Below are 13,753 nucleotides of genomic sequence, written 5' to 3'. Positions count from 1 at the left end.
AAACTACTAGAATATAGTTTCAGGCTCTATACTAAGCCAGAGAAGGTTTGTAAAATTGGTCTGTGGTGTATAAAAGAATGGCTCTTGGTGTTTAGCAGGCACCTAGAATACCATGTTCTTAATTTGCATTCTAATTTGGAGTGAAGGAATGCTAAGTGAAAGATACTCCATTGCCCTCAAGTTTTAATAAGATGTGTGCACTAACATTTTTTTTCTCCTTTCAAAAGTATCACAATCTGTTTAGAACATGAAATTTAAGACCTTGAGTTAATGTTTGACCTAGTTGTTCATTAAGTGTTTTAACTACTGAAATTCGTATTTTTAGTTATTTGACTTACTGGCATTATGAAGGAAGCGCTTGTATAGTCTCATAAACTCCATAGTTCTCAACCCTGGGTACACATTAGAATCCTTGGGAATTTGAATAATTTCAAATTTTGCCTTTAGATTTCACGGCTCATCCTAAGCCAATTAAAAATTATATTTTTTAATTTTTAAAGGTTTTCTTTAAATCCAATCACTGGTGTTTACCTGATTCTAGTTCCCAGCATCTGTGGATGGATCTATCAGCTGAAAGGCTCCCAGAGCAAACATTTCTGAGAAGCTGGATGCTCCTACTTATTAACTGAACTTCTAGTTTGCAAATCAGTCTTCAGATATTCCTATATGCTCTTCCCCAAGGCTTAGCTGTTTCAGTCCTCCATTCCTTCGATCTCTTGGACATCGAGCCCTTTCTCTGGTGACCTTGTCTCTAGTACTCTGTTTTCTCAGATATTCCATAGTGAGAGTTTAAGCCAACCTTGGTAAAAGTGATACCAGGCTTCTGACTTGCCCTATCGAGGCACCTGAATAATAGGGATTTTGCCCACTGGGATCTGGAATTTTATTGGAATACTGCTCTTGTCACCAGGACTAGCCCAAGATAAGACTGAAAGTGGGCAAGTTTTATCTTCAGACTCCAGCTTCTCTGCTCAAGTGTACCAAATTACACGTAAAGGCTGTTAAATCCATGTCGGATTAAACTTGAACAATTATCAATCTTCTTAGCTTAATAAAGATAAAAGTAGAGGGTGGTGGTAATAATCTGAGCTGATTTCTGCTGCCCTAGGTTTAAGGGATGATGCCTAAAGTCAAGAGAGTATTACAGAAGACTAAAGAGAGCATTTAAATGAAATTTGGGGTCATGGACTCTCCAGAGACAAATAAACCTGTTCCTGAAGTTGGGGTGTTCTGGCCAGAGGTCTGTCCTGGCTACAGGGAATGGGAGAGCATGCGCTTGAAATCAGACTGATTCTTTATTCAAGAATGATTTAGGTGTTATACCCAGAGTTTTTGGTCCTGTGAGAATTTCTTGGGAATGAGGAGGGATTTCTCAGGATGTTCTGAAAACAAGTTTTAAGGCATGAATTCTTCTGTGGGCTGTAAATCTCAGATCCTAGATTTGATGTTATTATAAGGTTTCAAGGGACAAAGAATCAGTTGCAGAGTTTTAAAACTCAAAGTTGCAAAATAGCATAGGAACTAATAACCTCTCTAATATTAAGCTCAGCATGTACTGATAAATCCTTGACTTATTGTACTTTATTCTTATTTCTCTCCGTGGCTAGAATAGTTGGTATAGAAGAAACAGCAGTCATGGGTGAACCGTGTTGTATCTGTCATCTTCGGGTCTGTTTTATTTTGGGTGGGGGACATCTTGAACATTATCAGAAATGTGCCATCGGTTTTAGGAAATCATATTTCACAAATATTTAGGGAAATGCTCTTTCATGATCCAAGTTTTGGACCATAACTGGGAAAATGGCTTTAACAATTGGAGGCTCTCAAAAATGAAATTGATGATATGGGATCAGAAATTACCACAGTGAGGAAACAGTGGAGGCCAAGATTAATGGACAGGTGCTATTTTATATTTTATGATCTCTCAAAGGTTGTGAGAATACAATATACCTAAGTGTAAAAGAATAACAAAGATCTGTAAAAATAGTGTTAGAAAAACTCTGTTAACTAACCTGAACTTCTGACAAATGCTAAGACAAGTAACAAGTTGTAAAGATGCTTTCATAGCAAGACCACAGGCTCATTACATGGGACATAATAACAGAGTGAAAGAAGAATGGCTCTAAGCCAGTCTTTCTCTTTCTATTCATTAAATAAAATAACCTTTAAACAAGAAAAAACAAGAGGAAAATAGTCCCTGATAAGGGGGTCGTGAAGCCCAAGATAGATAAGGAAATTGATTGATGATACAGAAGTATTAGTCTGCTGCTTATGTAGGTGACTAGACATACTGAAGATCATGCTGATAAGTAGTGTTTGAAATAACTGTGTAAGGGAACAGAAGCACTGTATAACTGGACATAAGCAGTTTCCAGAAGGGAAAGGAAAAAAGTGGATTCTACCTTACAAAATGTGAACTTGATAAAGCACAAGATTTTAGAATGTCATGAAAATTTATGTTTTAAATCACAGAAATAACATTAAGAGCTATTATGGGTTTATTAAAACGAAAATGCTAGAACAACTTCATTTCCCCTTTTTGGTAGGATTTAGTAGACAAGAATAAAGGAATAAAAAATATTGATCTTGTTGGACAAGATAGAGAAATGTAGGTGAATAGTACAGTCAGGGCGATGTGTAATGAAATGAAATAATTATATAATTAAATATTGGGATGATATTCCTGATAATATGTTACATACTCTTTTTCAGTAGACTCTTGACTTTGGCCAGTTCAAGTAATTGTTAATGATTTGTATAAAGGCATTGTGATTTGATGATTAAATTGAAAAAGAATGTGAGATCCGGGAGGAAACTAGTAATATGGAATGATGAAGACAGCATCTAAAAGGATCTCACCTGACTGAAATGATGTGCCAAATTTGATAAGATGAATCATAATAAGATGAGTCATAAAACAGAGACATTTGTGCAGCATTTTGTAGTTCACAAAGCTCTTTCATACCCCTTGTCTTACCTGGTTTCAGAAGAACCCAAAGAGAGAGGCGGAGCTAGTGATACACAGATTATCCCTGTTTTACAGAGCAGAAACCCAGCGCTCTTGCAGAGTAATGGACTCAAATCACATTTTGTTCAGTGTGGTGCTGCTGGCGGTGATGATTTGTTTTTGCCTCTTCATTTACTTCCTTCTTTTCCGCCAGAAGAAATTCTGGCTTTATTCTGAGAGTGGTGAATGTAGAATGTTTTATGGCTTTTTTTGGTCTGCATATTTTTATAGTCATAGTGAGGTATAAGTAATATATGATGAATTGTATATATTTAAAGTATACAATCTGATGAGTTTTGATATCTGTACATACTTGGGAATCCATCACTGCAATCAAAAAAAGAAGGTATTTGATGTGTACCTTTGTAATTTACCCCTCTTATCCCTCCCTCCTTCTCAGGTGATCAACAGTCTCTCTGTTATCATGGATTAGTTTGCGTTACCTACAATTTCACCTAAATAGAATCAATATGTTCTTTTTTATCCTTTTCCACTCAGAACATTATTTTAAGATTTATTGATGTTGCATGTATTAGTAGCTTGTTTCTTTGTATTTCTCAGCATTATTCCATACATCCCACAGATATATTACAGTTGTTTACCCAGTTACTCAGTAATGCACATTTGGGGTATTTCCAATTTTTGGCTGTTACAAACAAGCTGTTATGAGTATTCATATACAAGTCTTTGTGTGGTCTATATTATTGATTGTCTTGGACAGATAACTATGGTAGAATGACAGTCATGATAGTTTAATATTTCAAGAAACTGCTAAAGTATAACATTGTGTGTCGACTACAGTTAAAAAAAAAAAAAAGTAAAGAAGAAACCACTCAACTTTTCCACAGTGGTTTTGTCATTTTACATTCGCACTAGTATTGTATAAGAGTTCCAGTTGTTCCACATGATCTCCAGCGCTCAATGTGGTCAGTCTTTTTAGTTTTAGTCATTCAAGTGGATACATACTATTGTCTCATTGTGGTTTTAATTTGCATTTTCCTAAAAACTAATCATGTTGAAGATATTTTTATGTGCTTATTTGTCATCCCTATATTTTTTTTTGAAGATTTTATTTATTTATTTGACAGACAGATCACAAGTAGCCAGAGAGGCAGGCAGAGAGAGAGAGGAGGAAGCAGGCTCCCTGCTGAGCAGAGAGCCCTATGCAGGGCTTGATCCCAGGACCCTGAGATCATGACCTGAGCCGAAGGCAGAGGCTTTAACCCACGGAGCCACTCAGGCGCCCCTGTCATCCCTATATTTTTTAATGAGTGTTCTAATCTTCGGCTTGTTTTTAAAAGGTTGTTATCTTGTTGAGTAGAAAAGTTCTTCGTGTATTGTATGTAATAGTCCTTTGCCTTATGGTTATTTTGGAAATATATTCTCCCATTTTGTGGCTTGACTTTTCATTCTCTTAAGAGTATCTTTTGAAGAGCAAAAGTAATTAAGCCTAATTAATTATTTTTCTTTATAGTTTGTGCTTTTCTGTCCTTTTAGCAAAGCAGAGATTTCTTCTAGAAATTTTATAGTTTGGACTCTTTAGTATGATCCATTTAAGATCAGTGATTTTATTTTTAGTTAGTTTTGTTTATTGTATGAGTTAAGAGTTGGGTTTTATTTTGTTTTGCTTATGGCTGTTTAGTTGTTCCAACACCATTTGTTGAAAAAGTTATGCTTTCTTCACTGAATTGCCTTAGTATTTTTGTCATTGAATGTGGATCTATTTTTGAACTTTCTGTTCTCTTTCATGGATTAATTTGTCATGTTTTTCTGCCAGTGTCGCACTGCCTTGATTACTGTAGCTTTATAATAAGTTTTGAAATCAGTTCTTTTTCAACTTCGTTTTGGTATTTTTAAGTTCTTCTTATTTCCATGTAAAGTTTAGAATGACCATGTCAGTTTCTAAAAAAGGAAAACCTGCTGAGATTTTGATTGGGATTGTGTTGAATCTATGGATCAATTTGGGAAGAGTTGACATATTAACAATATTGAGTCTTTTGGTTATAGAATACAGCATGGCTCTTAACTCATTTAGGTATTTTTAATTTTTCTCTTTTATAGATTTTAGTGCTTAAATTTTGTATTTCTTTTTTGCATTGACATCTTTTATTCTATTCGTAAATGACATTTTAAAAATTTCAAACTCAGATTGTTTGGTGTATTTAAAAACAATTGATTTTTGTATATTGACTTTGCATCCTGCAACTTTGCTAAACTCATTTATCCTATTTTCTTTTTTTGTAGGGTCCTAAGATTTTTTTACATAGATTATTATGTTATGTATGAGTAAAGACATTTGCATTTCTACCTTTCTAATCTGTATACTTTTTTATTTCTTTTTCTTGCCACATTGCACTGGCCAGAACCTCCAAGTGCAGTGTTGAACAGAGGCAGTGAGAGCAGACTTTCTTGTCTTATTCCTTCTCTTGGAGGGAAAGCATCCAGTTTTGTGCCATCAAGTGAAGTGTTATTTGTATTTTTCTTTGTAGATGCCCTTCATGTTGATGAAGTCCTTCTGCTCCTAATTTGCTGAGAGTGGGGGTTTTTTTGTTGTTGTTGTTTGTTTGTTTGTTTGTTTGTTTTGAATGGAGGTTGGATTTTGCAGTGGCTTTCTCTACATCTTTTGAGATAATCATTAACTCATTTTTTAGTCTGGTCATATGGTCAATTAATATTGATTGATTTTTGAATCTTAAACTGATTTTTCATTCCTTTGATAAACCTCAATTTGTTATGATGTACTTACCTATTTTGTATGTCACTGGACTCAGTTTGCTGAAATTTGTTGGGTTTTGTGTCTATCTTTATGAAAGCTACAGGTCTGTAGTTTTCTTTTTTCCTGGTTTTGGTATCAGGATGATGTTAGGTTCATCAGATACGTTTTTAACCTCAAATCCAGTGTTTCTTCTGTTAGAGTACTGAAGTCCAAAAAGTGGTGTGGGAAGTTACTTACTAGCGTATTGAAAATAATCTTATAAAATAGACTTCTTATGGGCATTTTTTATTCGATTTGTAGATCATTTGCCCTGGTTAGTAGCTCTTGTTGTTGAAATGCTTAAACTGAAGCTCAGTAATTTTTATATAGATTTAAAGGCATGTATGAGGTAGAAAAAGAGTGATAAAAATTGTCTAGTCTGAGCAGATGTTGAAGAAACACATAATGACCGATAAGACAGTATATTTCCTGAGAATCAACTTACCTGAAAGCAATTACTGTCTGTCACAATAAATAAAATGTATATTTTTAACATTCCAAAATAGCCCATCTCAGAATGCATTTTCCCTTTCCATTCCGTTCACACCATGGATTTCATAAAAGGCCGGTCTGGAAGCAGAGCTAGAATAAGAACTAGCGAAATTCTTGGTTTGTGACTGACAAGTTGGCTCATCTTTGAGGTATTAAGTACTGATAGGCAGTACATGTTTCTGACAAGTTGGCTCATCTTTGAGGTATTAAGTACTGATAGGCAGTACATGTTTCTAACTTGCTTTTATTGTGGATAGTGGGGGTGCTCAACCTGGAGTAAGTCTTTCCTCCCTCCATTGCCTGCTTTTGCTATTGGTCCAGGAAAGGAGGCTAGGGGAGGGCTCTATATTGGTTTGAGTTCCAGAGTTTTCACAGTGTATTAAATGTTTTTTTTTTTTAACTTTTAGCTACTAAATTTCATTTTACTTATTTATTTTTTTAAAGGATTTTTATTTATTTACTTGACAGAAGGCACAAGCAGGGTGAGCAGGAGAGGGAGAAGCAGGCTTTCCACTGAGCAGAGAGCCTTGTGTGGGTCTTGATCCCAGGACCCTGGGATCATAACCTGAGCTGAAGGCAGACACTTAACCAACTGAGTCGCCCAGACGCCCCTACTAAATTTCTTTTTTTTTTTTTAATATTTTATTGATATATTTAACAGAGAGATCACAAGTAGGCAGAGAGGCAGGCGGGGTGGGGTGGGGGGGAAGCAGGCTCCCCGATGAGCAGAGAGCCTGATGTGGGACTCTATCCCAGGACCCTGAGATCATGACCTGAGCTGAGGGCAGAGGTTTAACCCACCGAGCCACCCAGGTGCCCCCTAAATTTCATTTTAAAATGAAACTTTGTGGAAGCCAAATATAGAAAACAGATAAAAGCATGAATCTTTTAGTATTAATAAATTTTGCAAATTCAGTATTTGAACATTCTCAATTTAATGAAGAGCAATAAAGTTGTGATGAATACAGATCTGATGTAAAGGGGTATGAATAAGAGTTCAGTCATGTCTTCTTCAGTAACCAATTTATTTGGTTGATTGTCAGTCTTAGAAAAATCCTGACATCATGGATGATTTAATTCTTATGACTTTTTTTTTAATAGCTTGCCTTACAATCTCAGCGTAATTCTTCAAGTAAACTCATCCAGAACTTGAACATAAAGGAATAGGAAATTGGTTTCACAGTTCAGTCTCTAACAGTTTCTAACAAACTGCTCACATTTTTTAAATCATGTATAAGAAAACAGACAAGAAAGGGGGGGAAATTGAACATATACCAAACAGTTGATAATGTCTTGATGAGACTTTTTATTGATTATTGTTATGCTTTGAATGAGCACGCAGGCAATGTATGCTCTCACATCACTTGCCACTTACTTGCCTGTCACACACATGTGCTGTAGTGCATTTGCTTGTACAACTTTGGGTGAACAAGTGAGTGCAGGCCTGAACTGGATTGGTGGGAGGGGAGGGAGAAGAAAAGACCAGTGTAGGATCACGAATTTTTCTAATCAATGACTCATTTATAAGAAGTCCAAATCTGTACACAGAGTTGTTGGCAGGAGAAACTATTCTCAGATTTGTATGAAAATGAGCTAGTCTGGTTATGATAGCTTCAATGTGTTAATACTTGGTACAGAACTCATTTGGATCTGTATTTTTTTTTTTTAACCACACTTTAAAATATTTTTTAAAAACACCATTTTCGGGGCGCCTGGGTGGCTCAGTGGGTTAAGCCGCTGCCTTCGGCTCAGGTCATGATCTCAGGGTCCTGGGATCGAGTCCCGCATCGGGCTCTCTGCTCAGCAGGGAGCCTGCTTCTCTCTCTGCCTGCCTCTCTGTCTACTTGTGATCTCTCTCTGTCAAATAAATAAATAAATTAATTAAAAAAAAAAACAAAACACCATTTTCAAAAGAATATTCAAATTAATTTCTTGTGGAATTTCTAAAGCTCTTCAGCAGAACCTGAGGGGTTTGTAGAACAATGTGAAAACCATCTCCTAGACCATGTCATTCCTCATAGGAGTATTTTCTTCAGCTTCTCTTCATTTCTTGTTTGAAATTAGAGTTCTGGTAAATTAAGAGGGAAATATATAGATCTCTGTTACGATGTGTTAACACTTACGGGTCTTGTATACTTAATGATATAGCAAATCTCAATAAGAAAGCAGTAACAGCAAGAATTGAGACAGAATTCATCCACCAGATATGTATGAGACAATGTAAAATTTGCAGTATTTTAAATGATTAATATATCTCAAAACAGCTTATTTTCCATGTTTCACATTCTTATAGGAGCATAAATTCATATTATTAATAGGTCTAAACTGAGATACCAATAATTTGAGTTCCTAAGCTTGATCTTTAAAGTGGAATTCCAGGACTCTCGTAACTCTCATACATTTACACAAGTTTTATCTGGAAGAAAGATGATAACCTTTTGCTTGTTTAAAACACACAAGCACGTACACACACAAGTATATAATGAAAATGTGGTTTCACTAATGTTACTTCAAAATAGACTCTCTTCTTGTGTAATAACTGGATTTTCTACCCCACACTTCTTCATTTTTCTTAGTTTCTTCACAATTTTCTTTCAACTTTTCTCACTTTTACTTTTTATTAGAACCCTAAAACGTATAATAGAAAGTGATCTCAGAGGCAGTTCAGTCCTCCCATTTCATAAGAGTTCAGAGTGAAGTGGTCTTAACCAGATCCTGACTGGCAAAGAGCTTGAGTGTGTGTCCTTGAGTACCCAGATTTATATAAGGAAAAAGTCACAGAAATAATTATTTTCCTAACTGACTCCTTTGGTTCTAGAATTTCTATGTGGTTTTCCCTATAACTTTAGACTTTGAACTGCTGGTGGGTAGAAAAATACTCCTACCATTTTAGTATTGACCCACCTGCGCATAAACAGAGCTATGCCTGTGTGAAATAAGGCAGTGTGGAACAGAAACACGCACGGTCTCTGAGACGGGGAGATCAGAACTGAGGTTTTGGTCTGGCCGCCTCCTAGCTGTGTGGGCATGGTAGGTTACTTAGCCTCTCTTCATTTTCTTCATCTGTAGAGTAGGGAAACAACATGCAAAGCTTCCTAAGCTCAATAAAATGCAGTCAAATAGATAAGTTGGTTATAATGAGAAAAGATAAAGGATATGTTAGAAGCATGACAGCTGAAAGTGACGTCAGGAGATTAAAAAGGGCCGCAGCAGAGAGCACTGGGAGAACGGGGAACACAAGCAACTGTTGTAGGCGAGAAGCAGTTTGGCTTGTATTTAGTTCAATTCTAATACTTCAAGGCACATTCTTTGCCTCTTTTCATTAGTGTATATCTTATACAATTTTAACCTATATTGAACTTAAACATTTTCTTTTGTGGTCAAATTGTGTTTAAATTTTTAAGTGTCCCCTTTATTTTTATTAATGTTATTCTGAGTAATCATACACATTTTAATTTAATTTACAGGTGGCCGTTTGTTGCATCTGTTTTTTTGTTATTCTTCCTCTAAATCTTGTTGGTACAATACTTGGCCGAAATCTGTCAGGTCAGCCCAACTTTCCTTGTCGTGTCAATGCTGTGCCTCGTCCCATACCGGAGAAAAAATGGTAAAGAGAATGCTAAATCTTATGTCATTGTTACTCATGATATAGAAATTCTTAAGGCAATTATGTATATGTAACTTTTAGAATTGGCATGTGTTTATAAGAATGACTGTCTTAAGATTGAACTTAAGAATTTGTCTTTTTACTTCGACCTATATTGTTAGTAGTAGTAATCAATTATATCCTTATTTTACTTTCTGAACATTGGTGTGATTTACAGATAAGTTGAATGCTTTGATAAGTACACTATTGCATCTAGGTAGGTGGAACTAAAGCTGCAACAGTTTTATTATTGTATACAGGACAAAATTGACCTGCCTTTTTTTTTTTTTTTTTTTTTAAGATTTTGTTTATTTATTTGACACACAGATATCACAAGTAGGCAGAGAGGGAAGGAAGCAGGCTCCCTGCCAAGCAGAGAGCCCGATGTGGGGCTCGATCCCAGGACCCTGGGATCATGACCTGAGCTGAAGGCAGAGGCTTTAACCCACTGAGCCACCCAGGCGCCCCCTTACTGCCTATTTTTGAAAGAAGTTCTGTTGGAACATATCTATGCCTGTTCGTTCACATATTATTATTATTTTTTTAAGATTTTATTTATTTATTTGACATAGAGAGATCACAAGTGGGCAGAGAGGCAGGCAGAGAGAGACGGAGAAGCAGGCTCCCTGCCGAGCAAAGAGCCCGATGCGGGACTTGATCCCAGGACTCTGGGATCATGACCCGAGCTGAAGGCAGAGGCTTTAACCCACTGAGCCACCCAGGCACCCCTCGTTCACATTTTATTGATGACTGCTTTCACACTGTGGTGTCAGACAGAGACTGTGTCGCCTTCAAAACCTGAAATAGTTACTATCTGAACCCTCACAGAAAAAGTTTGGCAACCTTGGCTTATAATTTAATTTTCCTTTCCAGATATTTTATTATTCTAAATAAAACGACACACATTTATAGCCACATATATCATGCTGGTTGAAAGATGAATTAGGACTCAGACCAGTTATAATTTCCTGGCTTAATATTCTTTGTCTTCACTTCTGGGAGAGTACAGAATCTCTCAAATACATTCTGTCACATCGTATGCACAATGTGTTCTTGAGGTCCTCCCCGAATTCCAGATTAATCCTGACAAAAGATGATGAGTATTTCTGTGAAACGGCTGAAGACATTCTTCAATTGCAGCAGAATGTACATAGTTTACAATTTCTTTGACCAATCAACTTTGAAAGTATGATTCTTGATGGGTTTTTAACTTGAGGGAATTTGTATTTTTTCAAATTCCAGACATAAAATGGAATGTCATTAATGTATTTCTATGTTTTGTAATTCAAATTTAAACAAAATATGAACTCGTATAAATATACTGCCTTTTAAAGTTAGTAAATTAAATGTTTTAGAGCTGATTTATGCTGTTCTGCTTTCTTCATTTTCCTAATTCTTACTAGTGGACGAAAGTAGAACAATCTTACCATATATACATTTATTACATTCTCCCTTTCATAAGAATTGCTTCACATTAAACTCTACATATCCATAATAAGGGATATATATTGAAAAGCCTCTGTTCCTAGATATTTTACCTTATTAATAGATATAATTTGCATTCAGATACTTACATACACAGTCTTTTGTAGACTTGGAGGTCATTAATAGGAGTGGAGGCTGAATTAAAAACAGCGCTTTTAAAGGAGGGTGATCTGTTTTAGTCTTAGGATTGTCCAGGTTCCATTTTTTCCTTAGATTGGTGACTGTGAGAAATTCTGTAATTTGTTTTTTTAAAGTCCATTTTCTCTTTCAAATCAAGATTAGACTCGAGGTCACTAGGGCTGGTGAAGGAGAGGAAGGAACAACACCACAACACCTGACCTTGCAGATCCTGGGTCACAGTTAGTTGGAGGAAAGCTCATGTATATCTTTATTTTCCATATATAATTACATGGGATCTAAAATCTGGATACTAGATCTGGCTTTCATTGATTTTGTTATCTTGGGCAGATTATTTTTAACCTCTGTGGGTCTTGGATTCCTATAAAGGGAGGAAAGAAAACTGGATTAAGTGGTTTTTAAGGTTTTGTTTTGTTTTTTCAACATTCATACTCCCAGTTTCTTCTCAGTTTTGTTTTGTTTTGTTTTTTTAGAGAGGAAGAGAGAAAGAGAGTATGTGTGTATGTGTGTGTGCATGTGCACAGATGTGTGGGGGGGTGAGCAGAGGGAGAGAGAGAATCTTAAGCAGGCCCCAAGGGGCCTAATGTGGGACTCAATCTCATGACCCTGAGATCTGATCTGAGCCAAAACCAAGAGTCAGACGCTTAACTGACTGAGCCACCCAGGCACTCCCCTCTTCTTGGTTTTTTAGTTTATCACAGAGATAGTAGTTTAGTGTCTTTTATGTGCCTGATACTACGTTGGGCACTGGGAATACCTAGAGGAATAGCTTCTGCCTGCCAGAGTTTCTAAACTAGTGAGGTGTGATATGGATGTGATCACACAGTTCTGCATGGTGTAGTAAGTGCCGCCACAGAGTTATGATCAGGAGGCAGGGCAAGTGTCGGGGAAGGACCCACCTCTTTCTGGGGGACTTGAGAAGGATTTTACGGGGAGAACCCTGGAGCCAGTGCTTGCAGGAGAAGTATGACGAGAAAAGGTATTCCAGGTGGAGAATTACCAATTGCCTTGTTTGTTGAGTGAATGAATGAGGTTTGAATTTTATTTTTTATTCACTTTTTGGCTCTAGTGTAACCCAGAACTCTTAACACCTTAATTGTATAATTCACAGGCAGAGAAACTATTGAACCAAGGAAAGCATGACCACAGTTTGGGAAACATTTATTTCAGATAGGGCTCTAAAGACTTTCTTTTTCCCGTGGCTTTCTATAAATAAGTGCCTGTAAACTTTTTGAGAGATGTAGAACAGGAACAAATACCTAGAGTTTTTCCTGAGTTCTGTCGCTAGTAGGAATTTCTATTCCCCAAATTCTTACCCCGGCCTCTTATGCCAGAAAGAACTTTGACTAAAACCGTGGCTAATTTGAAGTCCTACCTCTGCATTATAACCTGTTTGAATTTTTTTTTCTTTTTACTGGTTTGTTTCTATCCCTTGGGTTATTTTTAAGTACCAGCATCTGCTTTCTGTTACCTGGATTGATATATTATAATGTGAAAATCATATTAGAAGTTTATTGCCAATTTTAATATTTTCCAGGTTCATGGAGCCTGCAGTTATTGTTTGCCTGGGAGGAATTTTACCTTTTGGCTCAATCTTTATTGAAATGTAAGTTGTGTTTTGCATGGAGCACTGGGTGTTGTGCAAAAAGAATGAATACTGTTACGCTGAAAAAATAAATAAAATGAGAAAAAAAAAAAAAAAAGAAATGTAAGTTGTGGCAATGCATTTATATTTTGAGGGATGTAATTGTAATAAGAGAATTTAGGAGTTGGAGTAGGTGTAGAATCATCAGATGGGAAGGCATCTAACAGAGATAGTCTGATAACTTCATGGCTTCCAGAAAGGGATCTAACATAATCTACCTAAAAGCAGTTTTCTGCTGTGGTCTCAAATATGCAGGTAAAATTTGTTTTATGTTATGTTCTAGAGCCTTCTTACCTAACAGGAGAGCTTAGAAATCAAAATATGAATGCTAAAGAGTACTAAACCAGTCTTTGATCACATGAATGATAGAAGGAATTTCTGGTTTTTATTATATTTTGAAAGTGTTTCTGAGGGTCTGGGGAACTAGGTAGACCATTACCTACCAGTCAGTCTAGATCTTGACATCTTCGGATACATGTATTCCAAGTCTCCTTCCATAGAAGTCTTCAGGAATGCTGGAGAATGTGTATGTGTTTGGGGGTGGGAGGTATGCACCTGGGGCCCAGGTACTGTGCTTCATAACTG

The 13,753-nt window shown here is 36.4% G+C and overlaps 1 protein-coding gene across 1 annotated transcript in view; it reads left to right on the top strand.

Annotated features, from left to right (window-relative positions):
• TM9SF3 (transmembrane 9 superfamily member 3) overlaps window positions 1–13,753 on the top strand; it is a 70,895-nt gene that overhangs the window by 43,428 nt on the left and 13,714 nt on the right. The window contains exons 10-11 of the mRNA XM_046026200.1: window positions 9,722–9,861; window positions 13,061–13,129. Coding sequence (XP_045882156.1) covers window positions 9,722–9,861; window positions 13,061–13,129 — 209 coding nt within the window. The remainder of the gene's footprint in view (window positions 1–9,721; window positions 9,862–13,060; window positions 13,130–13,753) is intronic.

Source organism: Meles meles, chromosome 13 (genome assembly GCF_922984935.1).
Source record: "Meles meles chromosome 13, mMelMel3.1 paternal haplotype, whole genome shotgun sequence".
Taxonomy (NCBI): domain Eukaryota; kingdom Metazoa; phylum Chordata; class Mammalia; order Carnivora; family Mustelidae; genus Meles; species Meles meles.
The sequence above is the reverse complement of the archived record's forward strand: the minus strand, read 5'-3'. Positions and strand labels throughout refer to the sequence as shown.